This window comes from Lutjanus erythropterus, chromosome 9 (assembly GCF_056507025.1).
Source record: "Lutjanus erythropterus isolate fLutEry1 chromosome 9, fLutEry1.hap2, whole genome shotgun sequence".
Lineage (NCBI taxonomy): Eukaryota > Metazoa > Chordata > Actinopteri > Lutjaniformes > Lutjanidae > Lutjanus > Lutjanus erythropterus.
In genome coordinates this window covers 25,543,801-25,568,603 of record NC_139325.1, presented here as the reverse complement: position 1 = coordinate 25,568,603, position 24,803 = coordinate 25,543,801, and the positions used below count along the sequence as shown (strand labels likewise).

Here is a 24,803-nt window from a genome sequence, read left to right as displayed (position 1 = left end):
CGTGGGAACTGTAGTTTATTTTGAGTCAATCCTACAAACACCATCGTGACGACTTAGACAATATTAAATACTCAGTAGTGCACTGAGTTCAAGTAGTCCTCAACAAATGCACCATTTACTCCTACTTGAGTAAAGTTTGCTAAAAATGTGTCTTTTTATTAATGAAACTATTTATTTATTCAATATATAGTGGGAAACAAATGGTCTTGGAACTGAGTGAGAAGTTAAAAACTTACCTAGCCTTTAGTCAGTGTATTACCCATAATAGATGGCGGTCAGCACACTTCCAGTTTGGAGAAGCACAGAGGACCAGTGTAGGAAACTAAGCAACGTACTGCTGTGGACAAGGTCAGCAGTACAATATTTAAATAACCTAAAAAAGGCCTACCTAAAAAAAAAAGTTTAAGTGTACGCTAGGGCCTGGATTCTCAAACTGTGGTGTGAATACTACTGGTGGAACTTGAGCTCCATCTAGTGGTACTCTGAGGAATCTCAATTTTTTTTAAAAAATGAAGTAAAATATTTTAAAAACAAAATACTACAAAATTGAACTATGAAATGTAATTGAAGTTACTAAGTTTTGTCTTTCCAGTAATGATTTTGTTTCAGTATCAGCCTGTTATGTAGTCGTCATGCATGCAGACATCATCTATGATGGGTTATGAGCTGTGATAGCAAGCCACTACAGTCAACAAAAACTCATCTTGTTACTTGGAATAAATCCGCCTCCTGCATGAACCATCCACCTGAACAGGAGAGTACTACGCTTAAGTATTTTAATGTTGGTCATAATGGTGGTACTTAGAGAGCCTAACATTTTCTGAAGTGGTGCATGGCGTAAAAAGTTTGAGAAACGAGGTGCTATGGCATTTACAACTACGAGATTCATCTTTTTTTTTTTTTTTTACCCAATACCAATCAGTTCTCATCAAAAAGGTGTCAAATACAACCAGTAAAAGGTGAACTAATGTAGGACAGAATAACCTGGGTGAAATAGCCTTTATAAATAAGACGCAATCTGTTGAACAGCAAGCTTGTTTGAGCTGGAGATACTGTTTGACTGCAGTAACAACTTGACTGCTTTCGTCAGGGTCTTTACTTCTCTAAATAACTGAAATTCTGTTTATTTATCATGTCTGACCACAGACCACCAACGATTAGTCTGCAATGATGCACACTGTTGAAACTAGCTGTGAAAGCCCTAGTGTACGCTATATTTAGGGTATTTTGTCTACTTTACCTTGCCATCAAACAGCCTTTTCTGAGAGGGAATGGCTGCAAAACATCTCTCTCTCCAAACCAAACTCCATTGGTGAAATCAGTCATTTTACCTCACAGAATACAGGAGTATTCAGCCTCAGTCGGTTAGTTTTGTTTTAAAAGGTTAGTTCAGCTTTACTGAATTAACACAATAACATAAATTGACTGACAGATTGAGGCAGTGGTAGACCAGCAACTCCTGTGTCCTGTGTGGTAAAATACACTTTTTGCAGTGTGCTGCAAGAGAGAGCCATATTTGGCTTAAAAAATGTAGGTTTCCCACTGGAATAAGCTGTCTGTCAGCAAGGAAAAGCTGTGAAAACATTCAAAATATAGCATGATATTAATTTTTTTAGGTAGCTAAAAGATGTATTGGTGCTGACAGTGTCTATAGCAGTGCCTAGCTTCAGTGCCAAACTCCATTTGCTGTGGGTAAAACAAGGACTATGAAAGAGAACCTCAACCTCATACAACCCCACTTAAAATAATCCAAACAATCCCTTTAAGTTGCAACCTATAGAGAGCAACAGCAGCAGTTTCCTGCCCCACATGTTCCAGTGTTGATTTACCCTTTAAAGTGGGAGTCTTTCCGTCTTATTTTAAACCACAGCTCCCGAATTAAAAACCGACTGGAAACAGATTGAGTCTTTGTGGGATTAAAGAGAGAAGCTGTAAATCAGGATGGTTGTCATACCAGTGTAGAACACACTGTAAGAGACTGATACTGTGAATAGGAAGCCGTGTAAATGTCTGTGACGTGTCAGTCTTCATACCAGGACAGTATCAGCCTGGTGGGCTGTGTGGAACCACTGGTAGGGTTTTGCCCCACAGACAGGCCTGACCTTCATCACACATCACCAGGTGATGATGGGAGAAACCTTGCTCCGCCAAAACATACAAGCATGCACGTCGTCTCCACTCACAGACAGACAGATAGACCTTCCCCTCCCATGTACCCCAAACTACTCGCCCCAACCCAACCTTCTGACGTGGTTTTCCCCTCCCCCTGCTCACCTCTACTCCCTCTCTCTCTCCTCCTCGCTCCCTGACAGTCCTGGCACTGTGAAAAGTTCAGAGCTGTCAGGGGGAATGTCAGACGACTGCGTAGAGCGATCTGCTAAACACACACACACACACACACACACACATTCATTAGACTCATTCTCAATCTCCTTTTTTTTTTCAGAGAAGTTGACAGATATTTGACACACAACTGTGGACTGGGTCACACTGCTCCGTTAATCATCATAAACCATTTTAAAATCACCTGCTAATGATTTTATCTCAAATATAAGTAACGTATGAATCTGTAGCAATACACACGTAGAGAGAGTGAAATGTTTTGGGTTTTTTTGCCACAGATAACAGATGACAAAACTGCACGTGTGGATGAATTTCTGTGAGCAAGTTTTATTGATTTGTTGATTAACAACAACCCTGTATCTCTGCACTGCAGTACAAACATTGCATGTCAAAACACAATAAATTAAAAATATAATCAGTTTAATTAAATAAATTAATTATATAAATCTTCTATGCTACTCCAACAATAGGACAGTTCCACGCTGTGGTGGAAAGTACAATTACTTAAAACTACTGGTGCCCAAATTTGTTTTTTGTGTTTTGTTTTTGTCTGTATGTCACAGTTTTCAGTAGTCTGTTTACAATCCAATAACCTACAAGTTACCAAGAGACAAAATAATAATTAATATAAAAATAATTCTGAATAAAATTAAATTTACTCATCAAACTCTATGCAAAATAGCATTAAATCTGTTAAACTACAGCTTGCGGAATACTTGCCAGTGTCTTTTATTAATAATTGGAAGTTTTCTTAATTCTTAAGGTGTTGTTTTCTGCCACTGCAGATTTTAAAAAAGGGCAATATTAAGGCCCTAGTGAGGTTCGAACTCACGACCCCTGGTTTACAAGACCAGTGCTCTAACCACTGAGCTATAGAGCCATTATTAATAAAGCAAATATGTCATCAATGATATAAAGACAACACTGGACAACCATGGGTGTGGAAGCAGACTAGATCAACCAGTTGCAGGAGAGTCCTGAGCTTTGTTAGGTGGCGCCAGCTGATTCAGACGGTTCACATAATGTAACTGAAATATAAATGAAGATGTCATCTAGACAATAGACCGTATATTAATCTAAACACACAATAGGGCATAGTGGTAATGTGTACGGTTTCAGAAAATTTTGAATTATTGAGCTTTTAATATTTTCAGGCAAAGTACGGCCTTGAAACAAGGATTTTTTTAGGTACTTACAGTTCAAACTTTACAACAGAGATAAGGCCAGACTCTGCTTTATAAAAGAGATTAGGTCAGACCCTTATCTGTATGCTTACAATCAGAAGGGACCTTGGATCATCCCTGCTTTCTACCAAGATTTGGCGGGGAACTGAGGGGAATCAACGCTCTACATAAAAGCAAAATGGTACACAGATTAAAAGATCCAGATAACAGAGGAGCAATAGTATCAAATGTTGCAGGCTCTAAAGTACAGCCACAAACTTGCTAGTACTGGGGAAATCCTGCCTCTTTCAATAGCACCAAAAATAAAAAAGCAGGCAACTGGCAGCACGACGACACTGTCGAAGGCTGTGTGCGAGCAGGGAGGCTGACCAGTCACATATATTCAGCCTCAGTCCTTTCAAAAACATTACTCTGATGCTCAACCCTGAGTCTGTTCTGTTGTTTTACAGTATAATAAACAATAACAGAGACCAGGGGCAATTGTAACTGTATTTTACATTTTCCTTCATAACTTAGACTACTTGAAATACATTAGTCATCTTTTGATGTGCCATAATTAATAAAAGAAGTTATATATTTTCACTAATAAGGACAAGATCATACTATTACATTTAATGCAAGACATCTTCATCTTCTGATAATTAATCCCTTAGAGGAGCCAATACAGACAAACAATGTGACCCGGGGTACCCAATCTTGCAGCCATGATAAAATGTCATATACTAGCTAGCAACATTCATGTTAGCACTTTGTTCATGTTAAGTTTTAAGCAACAACTAAGAGATAAAATCTATGTAATTTTAAATTCAGTCATCTAAACTTTGGACAGCAGAAGACAAATGCTGCGCATCCAAAAAGTAACTTTCATACCTCAAAATCAGTTTTTTGTTGAAAACTACCGCTGAGATGAAATGATCCTGCCCCGTTCCTGCTTAACATGTACAGACTGTCATCACTCTAGCTTGTTTCTGATTTAAGAAAATGAGTGGGTTACAATTGCACCCAGTCTCCTCTAAATACGGCAACTTTTACTTAAAAACAAAAACTTATAGTAGTATACTTAATAGTTCTCACTCTTGAGATCAAAATCATTGATCTTAAGCTCATTTCTGAGTCTGTTCTGTAAATAGTTTTCGAATATCGACAAATATAACAACCTCTTACATGAGCAACTTTCAATTAGTCCCCCACTTCTGGTTTAAGCTCCGCCCTTTCCGAATACGGATAAACATTATTTAGTCAGTAAACTGATACAAATAGTGGTGCACACGCTCATTCCTAGTCTAATCATTTTTTTTAACCATCCTGTAGGCAACTCTATGGCCAGACGAGGGCGTTCACTCCGGAGCTCTCAATCTCAGCTGCTTCTGGACATGCCGCTACGCACCCAGAGCCAGTGTAAGTGCACGTACACGCACAAACACGCTGCTTTATTAAAGTAAAAGACTCTAAGAAGGTAATTTTATGTGCTTATTTTACAGTGAGCGGTATCGACTGCGTGCACCTGACTGATGCCATGAATCAAGCGAAGCAGTATTCCTACCACCTGAGACCACATAGTGCTGGACAGGGGACCAGAGGCCGGGGAAAACATTGAAACCACCTATATCCACACACACACACACACACACACATACACACACCTCATGTTCTTTGATGTTTTCTCAGCTGGCTGGCCGCCTTACCTCTATAGAATTACTACACACATTGTTCGCTCAATGTGCCAAGCTTTCTAAAATTAAGCCATATGACATCAGAGCCATGACCTCACAGGGTGGGGTTAAGTCTACAGAAATGGTGTGTGTAAAAGATAACCTTTCATCCATTGTGGAAGGAACACATACACACACCATCTCGCTCGTTCTCCATCGCTCTCGCACACACACTGAGATAACCTTTCCTCCCGTTGTGGAGAATGAGGCGGTCTATCAACAGCCGGTCATACAGATAGCCCACCTGCAGCCACGGAGACACACACACACACACACACACACACACACACACACACACACACACACACACACACACACACACACACACACGAGTTACACAACAGTCTGGTCTCTAAATGCTTTCCCTCTCAAGAGAAGTATGTATTTCTTCACTATGCAGTTCTTATTTACTTTAATGCATTTGCACAAAAATAATCCATATTGTATAATTTTAGATATATACCTCAATGTTTGTTGGTTTTTATTGTTTTAAAAATAAATAAATAAAACTTGACACAAAAGATTTAACTTGGATTTACCTTTATTTTATTTTTTTTTAAGTTTTAGTTTAGTTTTTTTAATCAAAAGTCAGCAAGTGCCCCCAGTAAGCACTGGACAATGTTCAGCAACAAAAGTACTCCAAGAAACTATTACCAGGCCAAGAATGAAGCAATGAAGAGGCATCTTAAAGGGATAGTTTGGATTATTTGATGTGTGGTTGTATGAGGTACTCCTCAGTCAGTGTATTACCCACAGTAGATGGCGGTCGGCACAGTCCCAGTTTGGAGAAGCAGAGAAGAGGTCAGCAACAAAGCATATTCTGCCATCAGACAGCCTTTTCCTGTGGGAAAGCACCATTATATAAGCCAAATAACACTCTCTCCAAGCTAACCAAACTCCATTGGCAAAATTAGTAATTTTACTGCGCAGAACAAAGGAGGTGCTGACCTACCACCGTCTCATTCTGTTGGTTAGTTTGTGTTACTGTGTGACTTCATTCAGTCTGGTTGGTTTGGAGAGAGAGCGAGATTTGGCTTATACAGTGGTGGTTTCCCATTGGAATAGGCTGTCCAACAGTAAAGTGAAAATATTCAAAATATAAATATTGTACACTTAAAGTGATATTAATTTTTTAGGTGGTTAAAATATGTTTTGTTGCTGACTTGTTACTTCTTCAAACTGGGGACATATTAGCTGGCTTCTACTTCAGTTAATACACTGACTATTGATAAGTATATCATACAGTCCCACTTCAAATAATCTGACCTAACCCTTTAAGAAACAGAAAAAAAACTGGAGCTCTTAAACCAAGAACATGGAGTGTTCATTGGCACTTACAATAAAAAAACACAACTACTGTATCCCTGTCTGAAGTCTGTGTTTGATTTGTCAAAGTAGCTGTAAGATGTTTGAGAGGTTGAACTGACGAACACACCAGGTCGGTCTGGTGGGTGCGTCGGTCAGTAAATGTCTCGTAGGCCCAGGTTTCCACGACGAGCAGAAGAGCTGTGAGCCACAGTGACGCTGTAACAGTAGAGCAAGTCTGTCAGCCACTGCTCCCTGGTCGCACTGCGGGAATACCTCTGAAACACACACATGCAGACGGAAATCAGGTGACCAGCTTCCATGACAGGTTAACATACTTGATCTCTCCATCTAAACTGTACAAAAGCCATAAAGGGATAGTTTGCATCATTTGAAGTTGGTTTGTATGAGGCATTATACCTCTTGTGGAATACCTGAGTGTCTGTATTAAGTGACTGGAAGTTTTCTTAATAGCTTAGATGTTTGTTTGTGGCCATTGAAGATTATAAAAAGCAATAATTAGGCCCTAGCGAGATTCGAACTCGCGACCCCTGGTTTACAAGACCAGTGCTCTAACCACTGAGCTATAGAGCCCTTATTAAATTCAACTTCCTCAGCTCATCTTTTTAAAGATGACACAAGTAACCAAGGGTGTGGGACTAGACTAGATCAACCTGTTAAAGGAGTGTCCTAAAGCAGAGAGGAGTACCAGCAATGAAGTTAAGCAACGTACTGCTGCAGACAGGGTTGGCAGAAAAAGATTTTTTAATCTACTTGGAATGTAAAATCATTATCAGTTTAGTTGATGCTATAATTAGAATATTTTCAGTGCATTACCTTGCTGTGAAGCAGCCTGAAGTGTCTGATGGGAAACTGCCATTATGTCAACCAAGTATTGCTCACTCTTCCTTAAACGGGCCTCTTTAGCAAAATCAGCCATTGCATAACATGGGAGTTACTGGCCTTCTGCTGCCTCAATCTGTTAGTTTCTTTGCGTTATTGTGACTTCAGTGAATCAAAACTAACCTTTACTTACACTGAAGTCACACAATTACACAAATGAACAAACAGATTGAGGGAGCAGACCAGAAACTCCCTTTTTCTGCAAGGTAAAATTAATGTTTTTGCTCATCTTCTTGTTCAAGCAACAGAGAGCAAAATTTGACTTTTATAATGGCAATTTCCTGTGAGAAAACACTTTAAAAAAAAAAAAAAAAAAAAGGCAAAGCGGTGAACATACAGTAAATATGTCATAAACCCAAACTGATGTTGATTTTTTTTGGTTCGCCTTTTTAAGGTAACTAAAATATATTTTGCTTCTGATCCAGATCACAGCAATACATTAGGTTCTGCGCTACTATTCATCTCTGCTTTTCCAAACTCAGGGCATTTCAACCAGCATCTACTGTTGACAATACACCTACTATTAATAAATAACAACAACAACCCAACTCCTAAAGTCTGGACTATCTGTGTTACATCTATCCCATTGAACTGCATGTCTGAGCCGTGTTTACCGTGAGGTGCTGTATGATCTCTTGCAGCAGAGCAGCGTTGGCCAGCAGCTGGTTGTGGAGTGGCGTGTGCTGCAGCAGCATCGACAGGATCTGTCCGAGCTGTGGCAGCTCCTCCTCACTCAGATCTGCAACACGCAACAACTGTAGAACCATTCGCAGCAGGCGAGGAACGGTGCTCAACGCAGACACACAGGCGCTCCATATTGCCTCCCTGCAAATGTGACACAAAGGTGTTATGAACCCAATTATGGTAAATCTTCATCACCTGTTGATGGCAAACAGCTGCTCCTATTAAGGTCAAGACTTCTGATCAGCAGGAGATCAGAGGATTTAAGTGATTCGACACACACCTTTTGTGATTGGTTTCTGTGGGTAACTCCTGCTGCAGGGTGATGAGCAGAGCCAGCAGGCTGAGGCAGCACTGAGACAAGAAGCGAAGCACGGGCTCAATGGGCAGGACGGACAGGTCCAGTAATCTGGATACAGCTCTGAGCAGCCCGGCCGCCATGTTGTCAGGCACCACCCCCAACTTTGTCTGAGACACACACAACATAAACAGGATGTTTACTCAGTATCATGTTGTTAAAAGAAGAGGACTTTGATTGAGAAATCCTCCATGTAATTTTCGTGCTTAGTGAAAACAGTTTCTTACCAGGTATTTGCAGATGCCATTTTGCAAGATGTCAAAGCACTGAGACTTTGAACCAAGAGTTTCCAGACAGTGGCAGACTTCCTATGAAGGAAACAGTTTAGTTAAAAAATAATAATAATAATTTCATATCAAACATATATATATATTGTGCATCTGATTCTTCCAGGTGTGATTCTAATTTTAGCAATACAACAAATGTTTTGAAAATGCTTTTTGTTGGTGTTAGTGTTGTTTTCTAATCTGCCTTTTTGTTGAAATCTTTTATAAAATTGATGGAGAGAACTATTCTATGTCTTTTTTTGTGAAATATATTTCTATAGTAACTCAGCAGAGTGCAGATCTATGCTGCCAGGTGTGTCTATGGACATGTGGCACAGGCAGGCTGTGTGTCCAGCATATAAGCATTAGAGAAGTGGAATGAACAGGAGACAACATGCAGGATACATTATCAGGGTCTAACCAGAGTAGACAAGATATTTAGATACAAATCTTGAACACAATCAGACTATAACGGAAGGAATCTCTTTCTGTCTGTATGTATGTATGTAATTTGTATATCTCGGGAACAGTTAATCCAATCAACTTCACACTCGGTGAGTGTATTGCTGAGAACCAAGGGAGTACATTATCAGTTTGGTGCAGTTTAGTCAGACGGTAGCAATACAACAACAAACTTTACATTTTGGTCTGTAACCTTTGAACTGTAAGTCTCAGGAACAAGACTCCTGAATTCTGTGGGTCATCATGAATCTATCCCGATAAGTCATGTCAATTTGATCCATTTTCCACCATTCTGAATTTTGCTACTACTCCTGCTACAAAGTTTGAGCATTTTTCACCAAAGTTGGCACAGAAAATCTCAGAGCTGAGCCAGAAAAAGTAATTTTTTCAGACTTGATATTCCATAAAATTTTGCTATAGCTGGCCCTCAAACGACACGCCCCACAGCAACACTGCAAGCTGCAACAGCAGGAGCCAAGCAACTGGCTTGTTACGAGGAGTCAGCAGTCAATGGCATTATAAAACAGTCGATAAAGAATTTCAAAGATATTTTCAAAAATCGTGAATCACGTGATCATCTTTTACTCTTGGCGAGATAATAATGTAAAATTTATGTGAAAAACAATAAAAAACAAAACGTAAGTTTATGTTTCTGTCACAGTTCTCAGGATAAGTGTCATATATTGTCACTGACCCAAACCCTGTTGTTTCACAAAGCTTTTCATTCATGTAATGAGAGCTGATAGATTTATTCTTTAACAGTGTTTGAAGATAATAAAAACAGCAGGGTTGTGAAATGAAACAGCAGTAATTATATTACAGATGGATGATTAATTAGGGTAAAACTTCTGTCTCAAACGGCTCTAACCTGCCTGTCAGACAAGCCATATTACAGCTGTAAATAAACAGACAGTGTTCTTACACACAAGAATTTTCAGGATGCAGCTTCTCCAGCCCTTTACAGCTGTGATAAATTACACATTTACATATATATACTCAAAATGATTATTTCACTTCTTCATCATATTAAATTAGATGTTATTGTGTCCAAAGTTATGTTTTGTGTAGCATTGTGTAACATTCTACAAAAGGGTGACAAATTAAAGGAAAACTCAACAAAGTTTCATCTTTCAAAATGAGTCACCCGTCTGTGAGTAGATGTAGAGATGGCATCCTATACAATCTGGCTGAGCAAATATCTAATGTATTTTAAGTATACAGTCAGGTAGTGAATTAATATGAAAGTAATGTAATTGCAATTTCAAGCACTTCTTCCAAAGTGAAATAACTGCATCATAATTCAAGTGTTTTCAAGGAGTTCCAGCACCTGTAACAGAGCATTAGAGCACAAGAAAGCATCCTAGAGTGTTTTTACATTCCAGTTTGGATGAAGTGAGGTTCTCACTTCATTGTGCCTTTACTGAAGAAATATTCATTAAAACAGCATCTCGTTTCTTACTGGGATGGAGACGAGGTGCATTTCAGGCCCAAGAAGCCCACAAAGTTTTTGAAAGTGAAAAATAAGATTTAGCTTTTCCTCATTAACTTCAAATCCAAATCAAATTTCTCATTAGCTTTTATCAAATTGAGGTGTGTATGAGTGCGAGCCAGTGTGTGTCAGAACGGTGCACCTGTTGGCATTCTCGCCGTCATTAAAAACAATCCCGTCTCATTAGTCGAACCAGAGTTGACACAGTCCGTCCCTTAATGCTGCCCCCCCTTCCTCACCACCCCATGTCCCCTCCCTCCTCCTTCCCGCCACTTGCCTGTGATTGACTCAGACAGGGAGATGAGAGAGGCAGGATCTGAGGGCTTAATTGAGGAGCTGAATTAGTGATTATAAGCCCCCCACTTGCTCACACACTCACACACACTTGCCCCAGGGCATAGTTACGTTAACTGTAATTTCTGTGCAGAAATGTCACACTCCCATCATGCCATGGGCTCTCATTAGCATTTGTGCATATCCGCTATGCCCGATAACCACGCATCTCCAACCTGCGCAACGCGATAAAGGTTCCCCTCTCAGCCGGAGTGCCACGATAAAGCTTCCACCCTCTGAGCTCTATATGAGAGACAGAGAGGGACCAGGGGGGACTGAAAGACCACAACTGTGTCCAGAATATCAACACTTTTCAATTTTCAAAACAATGTCCTCGGCTCCGTTCCTTCTAAACTCATTTTCAACTATTTCTGATTGGCAGCAGCGTTGGTAAGAGGTAGAACGTATGTGAGGTTTGAGGTAATTGTGGGAAAGATGGAGTGAAGTGAACGCACCTCAACAAGATCCCAGTGGTGTGTGAACTGCTCCAGTGGGGTGGGGTAGAGGCTGAGGGGTGACAGAGGGGAGGGAGGCAGTGCGCCATCGTCACCGGCCTCCTGCAGGGTGGCAAGCTTGTCGGACGAGAAGCCCGTCAGGGTGGAGAACAGGAAACTGATGTAGTCCACGTCCTGCAGGGCCGCTTCCTGGCTCCCGACTGACCAGCTGCTCAGAGACGACCTAAAGAGCATAAATCAGTGAACACACATTATAAAATTAGCAACACAAAAATCTACATTAACACAAAGCTGGAAAGATGAGTAACAAATGATTTTACAGGTTATAATTTTGGCTATTTTTCAAAATTTGACACTTTTTGGACTCAACACTTAGATTAAAGGGCTAATCTAGATTTTTTGAAGTGAGGTTGTATGAGGCACTTATCAATGGTCAGTGTATTAGCTACAGTAGATGGAGGTCAGCACGCCCCCAGTTTAGAGAAGTAGAAGCAGTACCAGTATAGGAAGCAATGAATAGCTATGGACAGGGTCGGCAGCAAAATATAGTTTAGACAAACTAATTTTACATTGCAGGTACACTGGAGTTGCTGGTCTACCACTGCCTTGCTCAGTTAGTTTTTTTGTGTTGTGTTTAACAAGGTTAGTTCGAATTCACCAAAGTCCACAATAACACAAACAAACTAAATGACTGAGGCAGCAGTAGACCAGCAAATCCCATTTTCTGCAAGGTAAAATTATTGTTTTTGCCAGTGGAGTTTGGTTGGTTTGGAGAGAGCGATATTTGACTGATAGAGTGGTGGTTTCCCTTCAGAAAAGGCTGTCCCACAGCAAAATAAAAGAGCAAGAGTTAACCACTGTACTCTAGCAGAATAAACTGCTTCTGAATAAAATACATTTCACACTTCAAACTCAATACGAAACAGTATTAACCTGTTTTACTACTCCGTGTGGAATGCCTGAGTGTCTTTAATTAGTGATCGGAAATGTTCTTAATAGGTTAGGTGTTGTTTGTGGACACCAAATGGGGGAAAAAAGCAATAATTAGGCCCTAGCGAGATTTGAACTCACGACCCCTGGTTTACAAGACCAGTGCTCTAACCACTGAGCTATAGAGCCATCGGTATTTGCACTACTACTGGCTCTCCAAGATAAAGACAACACCCTGGACAAACGTGGGTGTAGAACCAGTCTAGATCAACCAGTTACAGGAGTGCCCTGAGCTTTGTTATGCTGTTGAATAGTAGACGCCAGTCAATGCACGACCAGTTTGGAGAAGCAGAAATGAATATCAGGACTGAAGCTAAGCAATGTACTGCTGTGGACACGGTCAGCAACAAAACATATTTTAGTTACTAAAAAAAGCCAATCAAAAACAAACAAACAAACAAAAAACAATATCAGTTCAAGTGTACGCTATATTTAGAATATTTTCATTGCTCTACCTTTCTGATGGACAGCATTTTGCCATGAGAAACCACTGTTATATAAGCTTAATACTGCTATCTCTCAAAGTTACTGTTTTTGATAATGGAGTCTGGTTGCTTTTGAGAGAGGGATTTTTGGCTTATATAATAATGGTTTCCTGTCAGAAAAGGCTGTCTGACAGCATGGTAAAACATGAAGGCATTTTAAATAGAGTGTGAACTTAAATTGATTGATTTTTTAAGGTGGGTAAAATGCATTTTGCTGCTGGCCCTGTCTACAGGCACAGCATTAAATCTGTTGAACTCCCTCTTTTGGAATACCTAAGTGTCTTTAAGTATTGATTGGAAGTTAAAAAAAAATACAACCAGACTTTGTTTTCCTTGCAAACACACAAGAGTTTCTGGTCCACGACTGCCTCAATCTCAATAGTTTGTTTCTATTGTTCTATTTTTATTGTTATTAACGTCAGTGAATCAGAACTAATCTTTGTCAGTACCAAAGTCACACAATAACACAAAAAAACTAATCAATCAAGGCAGTGGTAGACTAGTCCTGCGTCCTGCGAGGTAAAACTACAGTTTTTGCCAATGCAGTGTGATTGCCTAGGAGAGAGTGATATTGGGCTTAAAGGGCTGTCTGGCTGCAAAGTAAAGTGGTGAAAATATTTTAAATATAGTGTGCACTTAAACTCATAGAGTTTTTTTTAGGAGGCGAAAATATGTTGTACTTCATACTAGAGTTGGACGATATGTTAAAACGACCATTGTCAGGTCATCAATCGGCAATTGGCAATATCTTCGTCTTCCCTCCCACCTCCTCCCGTCCTCCGGGTCTCAGCTGGGAGATGTGCGAAACAGTAAATTCACTACAGTGCACACACTGAGTATATTCACTATGTCCAATAAACAAAATAAACTTACAAATTATCAAGAAATTAAATATTATCAGACTTATTATCCTTTTTAAAAGGAGAGATACAACTGTAGGCCTTCTAATTTCAATTTTCTCTCTTTTACCAAACTAAGATGAGTTTAATTGGCTCGTTAAATCCTTGAAAAATTCACTTCATTCAAACGCAACAGAAAAACATGTAAAACTCCCCAAAATCATCTTTGTTAGTCTGCCCACTCTTCCAACAATCACCAACTCTGGTTTGGACAAAATAAATCCTTAATTCCCAGCATGAAAAGAGTGGAAAGAGTCTAATTCTGCAAGATGTTTATCTTTCACTCTACTCCCAGCTCAGCAAACTGATGGACCGGTCAATGGGTGTGTACTGTGCACAGTGACAATGGTCTGCAGTGTGACAGCAGCTGTCATTCTGCAGAACATTACATTAGCAAAATAAAATTACAAATATTCCAAATATTAATTTTTTTTCTTATATATTTCCCATTATATTTTCATCTTATTCATGATGCTGTGTTTTGTGAAAGCACACAGAGTTATGAAACATTCTTTCTTGTCTCGAGGGAAGGACAGATCTGTAACAGTAGGAAATGTGAGTGAATAACGAGTGTGTTTTGTGAAGCCCAGGAGGCACATGCAGACAAGTGTCTTCTCAATACTCTATGACGACTCTGCATTCCTGCCTCCCAAAGAGCTCTTTGTATTATACCCATTACATACACACACATCCAGTCCCATATGAACTCAGCACTCCCTCCACTCAAAATTAGTATAACACTGCCCCACTGACACAGGCAAAAGGTCGGACACACAAATGCACACCGTTACAGGTAAAGGTAAGATGTGGGTGTGTAACAGAATATAAAAAGTACTTTAATTGTCACCATTAGTAAGTCAAATACAAAAATCGTTTTTGCTTGAAGGGTTTTTGTTTGTTTTTTGAAATGAACTGATCAAATTTTTTTTTTCCCGTTTTTGAAAAATTGAAGTTGCCTGAAATTAAAAAAGAAACAAAGAAAAAGCAGAGTGGAATCTTTTCTTTTTAATGTTTCTGTGTTTTGGAGACTTTGGATTAGGATTTGGGGGATTGTTGTGAATATATGAAGATTTGGGTTTTGCACTGATATTTTGTGGAATTTGAGGAGTTTTCTGAAAAGTCTTTAAAGCATTAATTCTGATTTTGCACTGCACTGTTTGTGTGATGTTGCTGACTTGAGTATTGTCATTCAATATAGAGTGTGTACATTTGGACATATCACATAAAAAACCCTCCAAAATTCAAATTGTCACAATCCACATCAGCACATGACAACAGGAAGGTAAGAAAATAGGTAAAATGTCATGGAGACATCCATGAAAGAACAATACTGCCATCTGATGGTGGCAGGCGAGAGTGCTACACACACACACACACACACACACACACACACACACACACACACACACACACACCCCAATAAATTGAGTTCATGTGGCCTCTGCAGGTGTATGTGGGGTTTTCAAGCTCACCTAAGGTGTACGATACGGATCAGAGAGGCGGAGAGGCTAGCAGAGAATCGTCCAGCAGTGCAGCAGCCACTCAGATTGGCCAGAAGAGACTGAGGCATCTTGGGTAGGAAGTAGAGCAGCTGCACCATCCGTTGCTGGGACTCTAATGGTAGCAGCGCTGCAACTCCGTCATCTGGATCTTCACACACACACACACACACACACACACACACACACAGAGACACACCTGACATGTAATTTCGTGGAGACAGCAATGCCCGGCACCCTCTGGGGATATAACATGAGGCTCTATCTGGAAAATTAAGGTGATATCAGGGAGGCCAGGCAATGTTGGGACCAGTAAAAAAAAAAAAAAAAAAGAGACAGGCAGACAGACATGCATAGCCACTACAGTGAGGGTTCAGATAATGTGTGTGTGTGTGCGTGGTGTTCTGTCTGTCTCTGACGCACATGCTGATGTCAGAAGCCTCCAGACAAAAGGAGTCTTGTGATGGTGAATTGCTGGCTCGACAGCAGTTTCTATCCGAACGCTGGCTGGCTGGCTGACCCCCCCTTCCTTTTCTCTCCTGGCCTCCTCTGTAACACACCAGCCTAACTATCTGACCATCCTCTGCGGTGGATACAGCCTTAGTACTGCCCTCTGCCTCTGGTTGCAGTTCAGTTTTATAAAGTTATCTGGGGTAGGAAATATGGAGCAACACCGCCCCCTAGAGAGACTATGGTGTACCTAAACTAAATAATCAACAAATCAACAGTTCATCTGGCTTACATTTTTATATATGAAAATAATTATCAATTTTTCGCAAGTTATGAAAACATTCATTAATTTACTACTGGATATAAGAAAACATATAAGCTAAGATGAAGAGTTTCAAATGTTCCACATACAGTCCAGGCATTTTACACAAAAGTGTGGGTCAACCTCACACAAATTGCAACATAAATACACTCAACAGATTTTGTGTCCTCGGTGTGTTCTGAACGAGAGAACAAAAATGTCTTAAGGAATGACGGGAATATGAAGGGAAAGTTTTGAAAATCACCTTAATATGATCCTACTGAAGATGCCTTTTTTAGTACAGGCATCTTGTGAGAAAAAAGGGGTGAACCTCACAAATTACTACTATGTACTATGTACAAAGTACTACTATGATCACACCTGAGTCAGTGCCATAACAGTTTTCTGTCCTACATGAGTTGGTGATGTTGTGCTTTTAAAACCTGGCTCTGATATAAATCTGATAATTATGTCTAATATTAATATTTATGTGTGACCTCACAAAAACAGTTGTGTCTGTGACAAGTTGCCCCAACCTCTGTGATCTTTGTCGTATTGTTTCTCTCTCTATTGAGTGTGCGTACCATAAAGCCTGCAGGCATGTGTCTGCAGACTGTTGAGCAGGTCTTTGTGTCCTCGAGAAGCGGCGGCCTGGATGGACAGGAGTAGTCGTGCAGAGAGAGCCGGGTTACGGTGGCCCAGCTGGGCTAACTGCACAGGAAGAAATGCCAACCACCGACACAGCACCTTACTCCTGCAGAGAGACAGAGGGAGGGAGAACATGCAAAGGTGCATGTGAACCAAATGTAGCCAGTGTCACAGTAAGAAATGATGTATCTGGATTTAAAGGCACAGTGGAAGGTTTTGGTCCTCAGTGGGCCAACTGCTGCATGCAAGCAAACATATAAATCTGTTTAAATTAGGAAAATCGGAACATTAATCTTCCTGGACTACAATCCTGAAGTGAAAGCTGCTATTTTAAGGTGTAGTCTGGCTGTAGAAGACAATTACACTATTGTGCCAGGATATTGTGTTTTCTCTTACAAGTCAGGTTTTAATAAATAAAAACTTCATTTCATATTTAGAGCATGAGCACTATGACACACGTGTAATTGTTACCATCATACTGTCCACATAATTTGTAGAATTTTTCTAGTTATTTCCTATCTAAATATTATTTCATTTGTACAAGTACTAGTACTGTTATTCTGAAGACTCAGTTACGTTTTCTGCAGGTCTCATTGAGCTGCTCTTATGTGAAGACTATTGCCTTTTAGCAGCATGCAATAAACAAGGTATTTTGCTTTGCTTGTATGTATTTTACTTTGTAAATCATTTAAAATAATAACTAATTACCTGCCGTGAATGCTATTTTTTATGTTAAGTTAACATGGTTGAACATTTATATTTTTTGTCAATGCTGTCTTTGTCTTGTTTGTCTAGTTTTTAGGATGGGTTTGAAGAAAAGCAGAAAGTAGCAAGAAAGCAACTTGTGTCTGCCTGTGCTTTGAAGGAATTAAAATGGGGCTCCTGATGTGGTTATGGTTACATAATTTCATTGTAAATCTCCAGTTTGAAGATCCCATGTGTTGAAAAACAGTGACTGAAGTTACCTTGCTATGTGTGTGTGACCTTGCTCCTGTAGGTAGAGCTTGCTGTAGAAAGACAGCAGTAGAGATCGTGTCTGTAGAGTCAGGTGTCTCTGCTTATAGTGGATATACACAGCTTCTAACAGGTCCTCTGTCACTGCTGCACAAATACAAACACATACAGATATTCATGTTAAAATGACTCTAGCATCTGTGTACAAATGCATAATCTTATCATAAACCACTGAAATAAACACTTATTTTTTTCTACAACTTGCTAGTGTGTTTATTAAAAACAGACACACTTTTGCAGATACACCCCACATGCTTACTTTTGCTCCTCTGTGTGAGCACCATCTTCCACACAGTCCCCAGCAGCATGTGGAGCTGCCTGTAGCTCAGTTTCACACCGCTGCTCAGAGTGTCCTGGACAAACGTCCTCAGAGGCATCAGCCAGTCTCCGTCCATCTCTCGGCCGACTCTTTGCCTCTGACTGAGGGACACCATGACCTGACACAGAGTGATGTTCAAGGCCAGCGGCTCCACTGTTGGTCCTGGGACAGCTGCGGTCTGCTTACTCCTAAAGGACAGGCGGTGGGATTACAGTAGTTACAGACAGTTTAGGCAATGATATATGTGATTACAGATCAGAGATGATTGCGGCATTTGATCAAAACTACTAAACTTGACATCATCATGATGCAGCGTGGGATCATGGGAGTTGTTATCTTCACTATTAAACCACCACCATGGACCATGTAATATGGTGTTATGTTGTACCTGTCAGTTGCTGTCCAGACAGAGTGTACTAGATTACAGAAGTTATTTATTAGCATTAACCCTGATACAAGTAAGGTAAAAAATTATATATTTTTTTACTGGTTTAAGGGAATATACTCTTGCAGTGTCCATGCAGTTTCCATACCACTTGGGTGGCACTGAGGTATTACAGTACACCAGGGTATTTAGAAATTCTTAGGTATGATTTTCAATACCTTCATTAAGAATCAAGTTATCTAAAATGTACTGCAGAAGTTGCAACAGTTTTTATTGATGGAAAATAAAAATATAAAATGAAATTAATCTATTAAAACAGGGAACTTGGCTTGGGAAGTAAAATGACTAGTTGTTGAATCATGAAAATATCACCATGTATAATTTCATCTTGAGATGACTTCTTCCAACCAGTAAAGCCATTTTTAGCCACATGAATTTCATTCAATTGCCAGTCATCAACCACCAGCGGCACATAATCCCCATTTAGTCCACTGATGTGTTGCTATACAAGACAAAGTGTCATTATTTCCTATTTATTAATTTTTCTATGTGCAAGACATTTCTAAGTAGGGTAATTTCATATTAAGATGTGCAAAATTGTAGGCTAGACAATGTCATACATGCTTCCACTTCTACTACCAGCAGCTAAGTTTTTACATTGTTGTTGGGTTTTTTTGTTGTTTTTTTACACATATACTGTCATATACCGTACACTGCAGTAAAATGTCAGGACGGTATGAAGTTATGACAAAACAGATACTGCCCAAGCCTGCTTAAAAGCGCATGAACACACCAAAGTTCCAAACTCAAGGAATGGGAATATTTGAGGAGCAAATGAATGCAGCAATATGAGGTAATGTTAAAGTTTTGTTCACATTATGTTTAGTCATGTTTGCTAACTTCTTTCCTCACTCTCTGATGTATTCTGTGTTTTCCCAGAAGTCATAGCAACTAGTGGCTGGTAGAAAGTGCACCTTTACCATTACCTTGTTTGGCCATAGTTGGAAATAACATATTGTATGTCAGGACATTTTAATACAGAAATGCTGCCTACTACAGGTTTAATAAAAAGGGGGAAGGAAAGATCTGCTTACCTTTTGAGATCAACTTTCTTCTTATGTTTTGGTGTGTCCCGAGCACCATAGGGAAAGTTTTTCATGAAGTGCTGCTTGAAATCTCCCAGGTATTCTTTATGGAACCATGCATCCTACACAAAGACAATGTCATTTTTTAGTAAAACATTTTCTTGTACAAAAAAAACCTTATGCATGATATTTGTGCGCTCCTCATCTCACCAGTGCCTCCCGGTGATCCTGCTGTGGCGCAAGTTTTCTCAGCAGCTGCAGAATAGTCAACACCTGGAACATTACCGACATGGCATCTGGGGTGAGCAGGTGAGCGCCCTCAGTGCTGTTCCCAGGACCATCACTGGTGCTGGCTTCAACCCACACTTCCAGCAGGAGAGGCACCAGCGTGGCTGCAAAGCTCTGAACAGCCTCAGCTGAGTCCAGACCCTCACCCACTGCAGGCCCAGGGTCCACCTCTGGTCTACATAACAAGAGATTAAAGGGATAGTTCAGATTATTTGAAGTGGGCTTGTGTGAGGTACTACTGTACCTACTGTGGGTAACACAAAAGTCAGCAACTTTCCCTGCCTCAATCTGTTAGTCTGTTTGTGTTATTGTGTGATTTTGTTGAACTAACCTTTTAATGCACTGAAGTCACACAATACCACATATAAACTAACTGATCGGGGCAGCAGTAGACCAGCAACCCCCGTGTTCTGCAAAGTCAAATAACTGATTTTGACAGTGGAGTCTGGTTGAGCAAGAGAGTGAAATATCTGGCTCATATAACGGTGGTTTCCCATCACAGCAGGCTGTCTGATGGCAAAGTACAACAGTGAAAATAGTCTAAATACAGCATAGATGTAAACTGATCTATATGGGCATTTTTTTAAGTAGCTCAGCTCAGCTACCCAACTGTATAACAAAAGTTCAGGACACTCCTGTAACTGGTTGATCTAGACTGGTTCCACACCCATGGTTGTCCAGGGTGTTGTCTTTATATATGTGAGCTCATAGTTGTTGAACTACCAATGGCTCTATAGCTCAGTGGTTAGAGCACTGGTCTTGTAAACCAGGGGTCGTGAGTTCGATCCTCACTAGGGCCTTAATATTGCTTTTTTTCCCCCATTTGGTGTCCACAAACAACTCCTGAATTGTTAAGAAAACTTCAAATCAATAGTGAAAGACACTCAGTTATTCCAAAAGAGGCAGTTCAACAGATTAAATGATGTTTCACAAAGCCTTCGGTATGTAAAATCAATTATCTCAGTTTCTTTTCAGAATTTTTGTTAATGCTAAATAGCATAGATTTAAACCGATATTCTTTTTTAAAGTGCCAAAAATAAGTTCTGCAGAATCTCAGCTTGCTACAACAGGATTCCTGCTGCTTCTCTAAAATGTGCTGATTGCCATCTACTGTAGGTAATACACTGTCAATTTGTTATGTCACATGTTAAAATAAATTCTGTCCCAACTTTCTGTTCCTTGTAACAAAAGTCTGTGGTATTGTACCTGAGTTTAAAGGTGGACCGTGGCGTTGGTTTGGCCCCAGAATGCTCATACACCTTAACTCCGATCTTGCTGAAGGTGAGCTCTTCCCAGTTGAGGTGCAGAGGTGTAAACCTGCCCTCTCCACTGGAGCCAAAAACTCCTTCAGCTAGGACAAAAATATCACCTTCCTCCACTGGCCTTTCCTCAACTACTGCCTGCAGAAAGCGTCCAAGCCTGAAGTACAAGTGAAACAAAAACAAAGAGTTAGCAGCTAGAATTTTCACTAATTTCTACAGAATCTGTGTGTACATGGCATCCAGACCTGAGGAGCACAGAGAGACGCCACTGCTGGCTCGTTACAGCCCGGTTGGGGTTGACCGACAGCGCCCAGGTCCGCCCCTTGGCATCCTGGGCCTTTCTGGCCCCTCCGCTGTTCTGTCTGTGAGAGATTAACTCCAGGAAGTTAGTGAGGAGCACCGCAGGCCGCGATGCCAGCAGGGCAGGGTAGTGCTCCAGCAACACATCAAGGACCTTCATGGCGTCCTCTTGGATGCCTGTCTCGATGTGCGTCATGGCACAAGATAGGTGGGCACTGAGGAGGGGGAAAAATGGAGCCACTCGTTCTGTAGGCACAGACTGTGCAATGAACCTGGAAGCAGAAAGACAGTGTAGTCCATGTTATTTGAGAAAGAAACAAAAGCTAGGTGCTCTTTATTGTATTGCTGTATAGTCGAAACCTCTCACAGCTATCTGTCCAGGACAAATTGATCACTTTAAGCGGGTGATTACAACAACTACTATAGTACTACTTACTATATTTTTTTTTCCTTTTCCCCCCATTTTTTTTCTCTTTATTTCTCATGCAGATTACCATCTAATTGACATTTGTATATTAATTACATGAAGATATATTAAACAGTCTTCTCTATGTGTTTTACTGAAAAAATCAACTGTAGTGTGTGTAATTCAAATGCACAACTGTATAATACAGCGCAGTATTGCGTATAAAATATATCTTACTGTAGTTGTGTTACTTCATCTTATTGGCTCATTTTTGGTAGTAAGTCATAAGTTTCAAGGAGTCTACTTTTTTCTGTGAGAAAAAATAAGTTTCTTTTTCTGTCATGATTTCAGTATGCATGCAGCACCAGGAGCAAGTATCATGGGAATGTTTAAAAAAAAAAAAATCATCTGATTACTATAAGAAAATTACGTTAACAGTATTTACATAAGAATGTGGATGTGTATGGGCCAAGCTTTTTGATCCATATAAACCAGGGTGATCCGAATCCAGCCCATTGATCATTTATAAATATTGAAAAAGTATATCCTTGTGCTTTTATTTAAATAAGCTGCTAACATACTGAGATTATGGATGCATACATTGTTCATCAAAAGTAATTTTATTAGTAGGTTAATTAGGCGAGTCAAAGTGAATGGAAATAGATGTATAGAAGATAATTATATTTCATGATTACAAAGATGCTCCTGTACTACTGCCATAAGATTGCTTTTCCAATTGAGAAAGCCAATAAAGTGGAGAAAAAATAAGTGTGCATTGCTTATGCATTTAAATTCCTCAATTTACAGACCCTTCTAAAAGTATTTCTGTATCACTGTTGCTTCACTGACCTGAGCACACGTGTAGCTGCCACACGAACATTCCCATCTTTGTCTGTGAAAACAGCTGCCACTTCAGAAAGCAGGCGAGAGAGATGCTGCTCTAGCAGAGACGGGTTAAGGGACAGCAACTCTTTCAAACCCAACAAGGCACTCTGTTTCACATTGGCGTTATAGTGGTGGAGCTGAGACAGGAGGTCCTGGTGAGGGAGGAGGAAAGGGAGAGAGAGCAGCCAAACTGTAGTATTCCAAAACTTCTGGTAAGTTTGCTAAATGTGAAACACAGATGAAGAAGAGCTTACATTGATGCCAAGCTGCCGGTGTGTGGTAGGGCCACTTGTGTCTCTCTTCAGCTGCTCAGATAGATGGATTCCCCTTGTGCGAAAGTTGGTGTTGGTGGCATTATCAGCTTTGGGCTTCGTCTTTCCCACCTTTAACTTGACCTTCTGGAAGTCATCCTGTCTCTTCTTCTTCTTGGCCTTCATTTCTGCAATCTACACTGCTGTGGGTTATGAGACACACAGGTGAGATAACAGAATCAGTATTGCTGGACTGAGCAGTTTTCTGCCCAACTGGGATGTTTTGGTTTGAACTGTGTGGGTTAAAATGGGTTTAGGCAGGTGACTAGGATTTGAGATGGTTTATGCTGAGGTGGGCTGGTTTTAAATGCATTAAAAAATGCAGTATATTTTAAATGTACATATTTATATAAATTGTATTCTTCTGTCATGCAAACACATCCAGTCACTTAGCACAACTTTGATCTGACATAGGTTTTATTACTAGTTACCATATTGACGGGGGGGGGGCATGTTTGAGGCTTGTTGCAATCTACCAAGTTATTTCAAACTCTTTTTTATTTAAGCTGTGCTATTTTTACTTTTACATTTTTAAGGAAGAGGGCAGAAAATAGTTTATGGTTGCATCGTACAATGCAGCCACCTTACTGCATTCTAGTGCACTTGTAAACATTTGCATTGTTTTACTATGTCATATTGAAAACCGACATGACCTACAATGCTGTTGCTACTCTTTATGGATTCATTTGTATTGTTTACATTAGATAATATTTGGGAGTTTTTTAACAACATGGACGGATTTTGAATAATTACTGAGATGGAAAATATCAAACCAATCTAGCAACACTGGATGGGATTGAATGAGTGTATTTATTTGAAGAGCCCACTGGCATGTGTTTGGACTGGGCAGCTAAAACAATAATAGAACAAACATGTTGTAGCAGAAACTATACTCACTACTCAATCTTAGCGACAAAAAGTCAAATTACAGAAGCATTTTTAATCATACGAGGTGCAACAGGGCATCTGTTAGATAGCTTGTAACGTTAGCTAGCTAACGTTAACTACCTCGTACCCTGGCCATCATGCATGACAGTTCTTTATTTTACTTACCACAGAAAAAAGTCTTGGTTACCACCGTCAAAGATTTGCACAGCATCAAACCTCTTCCCTGCCAATAATTATCAAATCATTTATAAAAAGAAAATATTCTGTATTCAATCTCGTGCTGAAGCTTTGGGTCCTCTAGGTCTGTGTGTACCTGCCTACAACGCCTCGTTTGATGTGTAGAGCTCAACGGCTGCGGGGCATAAAATATGAAACCTCTATGACTCCACATATTTTTTCACAACGCCCGAACAATATTTTTTGTGCATACTTGTGATTAAAAAGAAATAAATACAAAAGTTGTTCCCAAATGCCCTGGAAATTATTGAATTTTGCGTCTCTAAGGTATTACGGTAAACCCTGGCGTACAAAACAAACGTACCGCATAGTTATCCGCACGAGTGCCTTCAGAAATATTAACGTCTTCCCTCTTAATGCCCACCTGAGCACCATTTAATATGAGTAATTTCATTCAGTTATATTATTAATAGAGGTAACAAATAAAATAGCATTGAAATTTGTGCTGTTGTGTTTTTTTAAACCGGCGAAAACATTGCTACCTATTCTTCCCGAAACGAATGTCCTATATGAGAACCGCAGACCTGCGAACGATCTCGCGACAGTGATTATTATACGCCAAAACATGAGAATTGCCTTTGCCCTAACTAAGTTTTTTTTTGTTCGTAAGCCCAAGTATATTTTATTCAGAGCATTGCAACATTATAAAACACAATTATT

At 39.9% G+C, this 24,803-nt stretch overlaps 2 protein-coding genes and 4 non-coding genes across 8 annotated transcripts in view; 2 read left to right on the top strand and 4 right to left on the bottom strand.

Annotated features, from left to right (window-relative positions):
- The window catches only part of invs (inversin), a 39,531-nt gene extending 33,017 nt beyond the window's left edge, over positions 1-6,514 (top strand). For both annotated transcript variants that reach the window (XM_084726877.1, XM_084726875.1), the window contains exons 18-19: positions 4,839-4,925; positions 5,009-6,514. In XM_084726877.1, the coding sequence (XP_084583003.1) occupies positions 4,839-4,925; positions 5,009-5,124 (203 nt within the window). In that variant the 3' untranslated portion in view covers positions 5,125-6,514. The remainder of the gene's footprint in view (positions 1-4,838; positions 4,926-5,008) is intronic.
- Positions 3,151-3,223, bottom strand: trnat-ugu (transfer RNA threonine (anticodon UGU)). Its single transcript has one exon. It is a non-coding gene; the product is annotated as a tRNA-Thr (tRNA).
- Positions 5,763-24,443, bottom strand: tex10 (testis expressed 10). Of its 2 annotated transcripts, none has more exons than XM_084726879.1 (16): positions 24,072-24,443; positions 22,962-23,158; positions 22,672-22,859; positions 21,362-21,688; positions 21,061-21,273; positions 19,777-20,029; positions 19,576-19,688; positions 18,037-18,284; positions 17,729-17,864; positions 16,700-16,869; positions 15,338-15,515; positions 11,492-11,714; positions 8,714-8,794; positions 8,412-8,596; positions 8,062-8,272; positions 5,763-6,822 (listed from the first exon to the last, which is right to left on the bottom strand). In XM_084726879.1, exons 2-16 carry the CDS (start codon positions 23,142-23,144, stop codon positions 6,700-6,702), a joined length of 2,832 nt encoding a protein of 943 aa, XP_084583005.1. In that variant the 5' UTR covers positions 23,145-23,158; positions 24,072-24,443; the 3' UTR covers positions 5,763-6,699. The 2 variants fall into 2 exon arrangements, with proteins under 2 accessions (XP_084583005.1, XP_084583004.1); XM_084726878.1 differs by having other exon boundaries at positions 22,962-23,161; positions 24,072-24,442.
- Positions 7,066-7,138, bottom strand: trnat-ugu (transfer RNA threonine (anticodon UGU)). Its single transcript has one exon. It is a non-coding gene; the product is annotated as a tRNA-Thr (tRNA).
- trnat-ugu (transfer RNA threonine (anticodon UGU)) lies at positions 12,538-12,610 on the bottom strand. The gene has a single exon. It is a non-coding gene; the product is annotated as a tRNA-Thr (tRNA).
- trnat-ugu (transfer RNA threonine (anticodon UGU)) lies at positions 20,582-20,654 on the top strand. Its single transcript has one exon. It is a non-coding gene; the product is annotated as a tRNA-Thr (tRNA).
- Positions 24,444-24,803: the final 360 nt, after the last annotated feature.

Coding starts and splice junctions, on each gene's coding strand:
- tex10 (XM_084726879.1), bottom strand. CDS start 23,144: ATGAAGGCCAAGAAGAAGAAGAGACAGGATGACTTCCAGAAGGTCAAG. Junction 18,285..19,575: donor AAGAAAGTTGATCTCAAAAG/GTAAGCAGATCT, acceptor CCTGTCCTTTAG/GAGTAAGCAGACCGCAGCTG. Junction 16,870..17,728: donor GGTCACACACACATAGCAAG/GTAACTTCAGTC, acceptor GTCTCTCTGCAG/GAGTAAGGTGCTGTGTCGGT.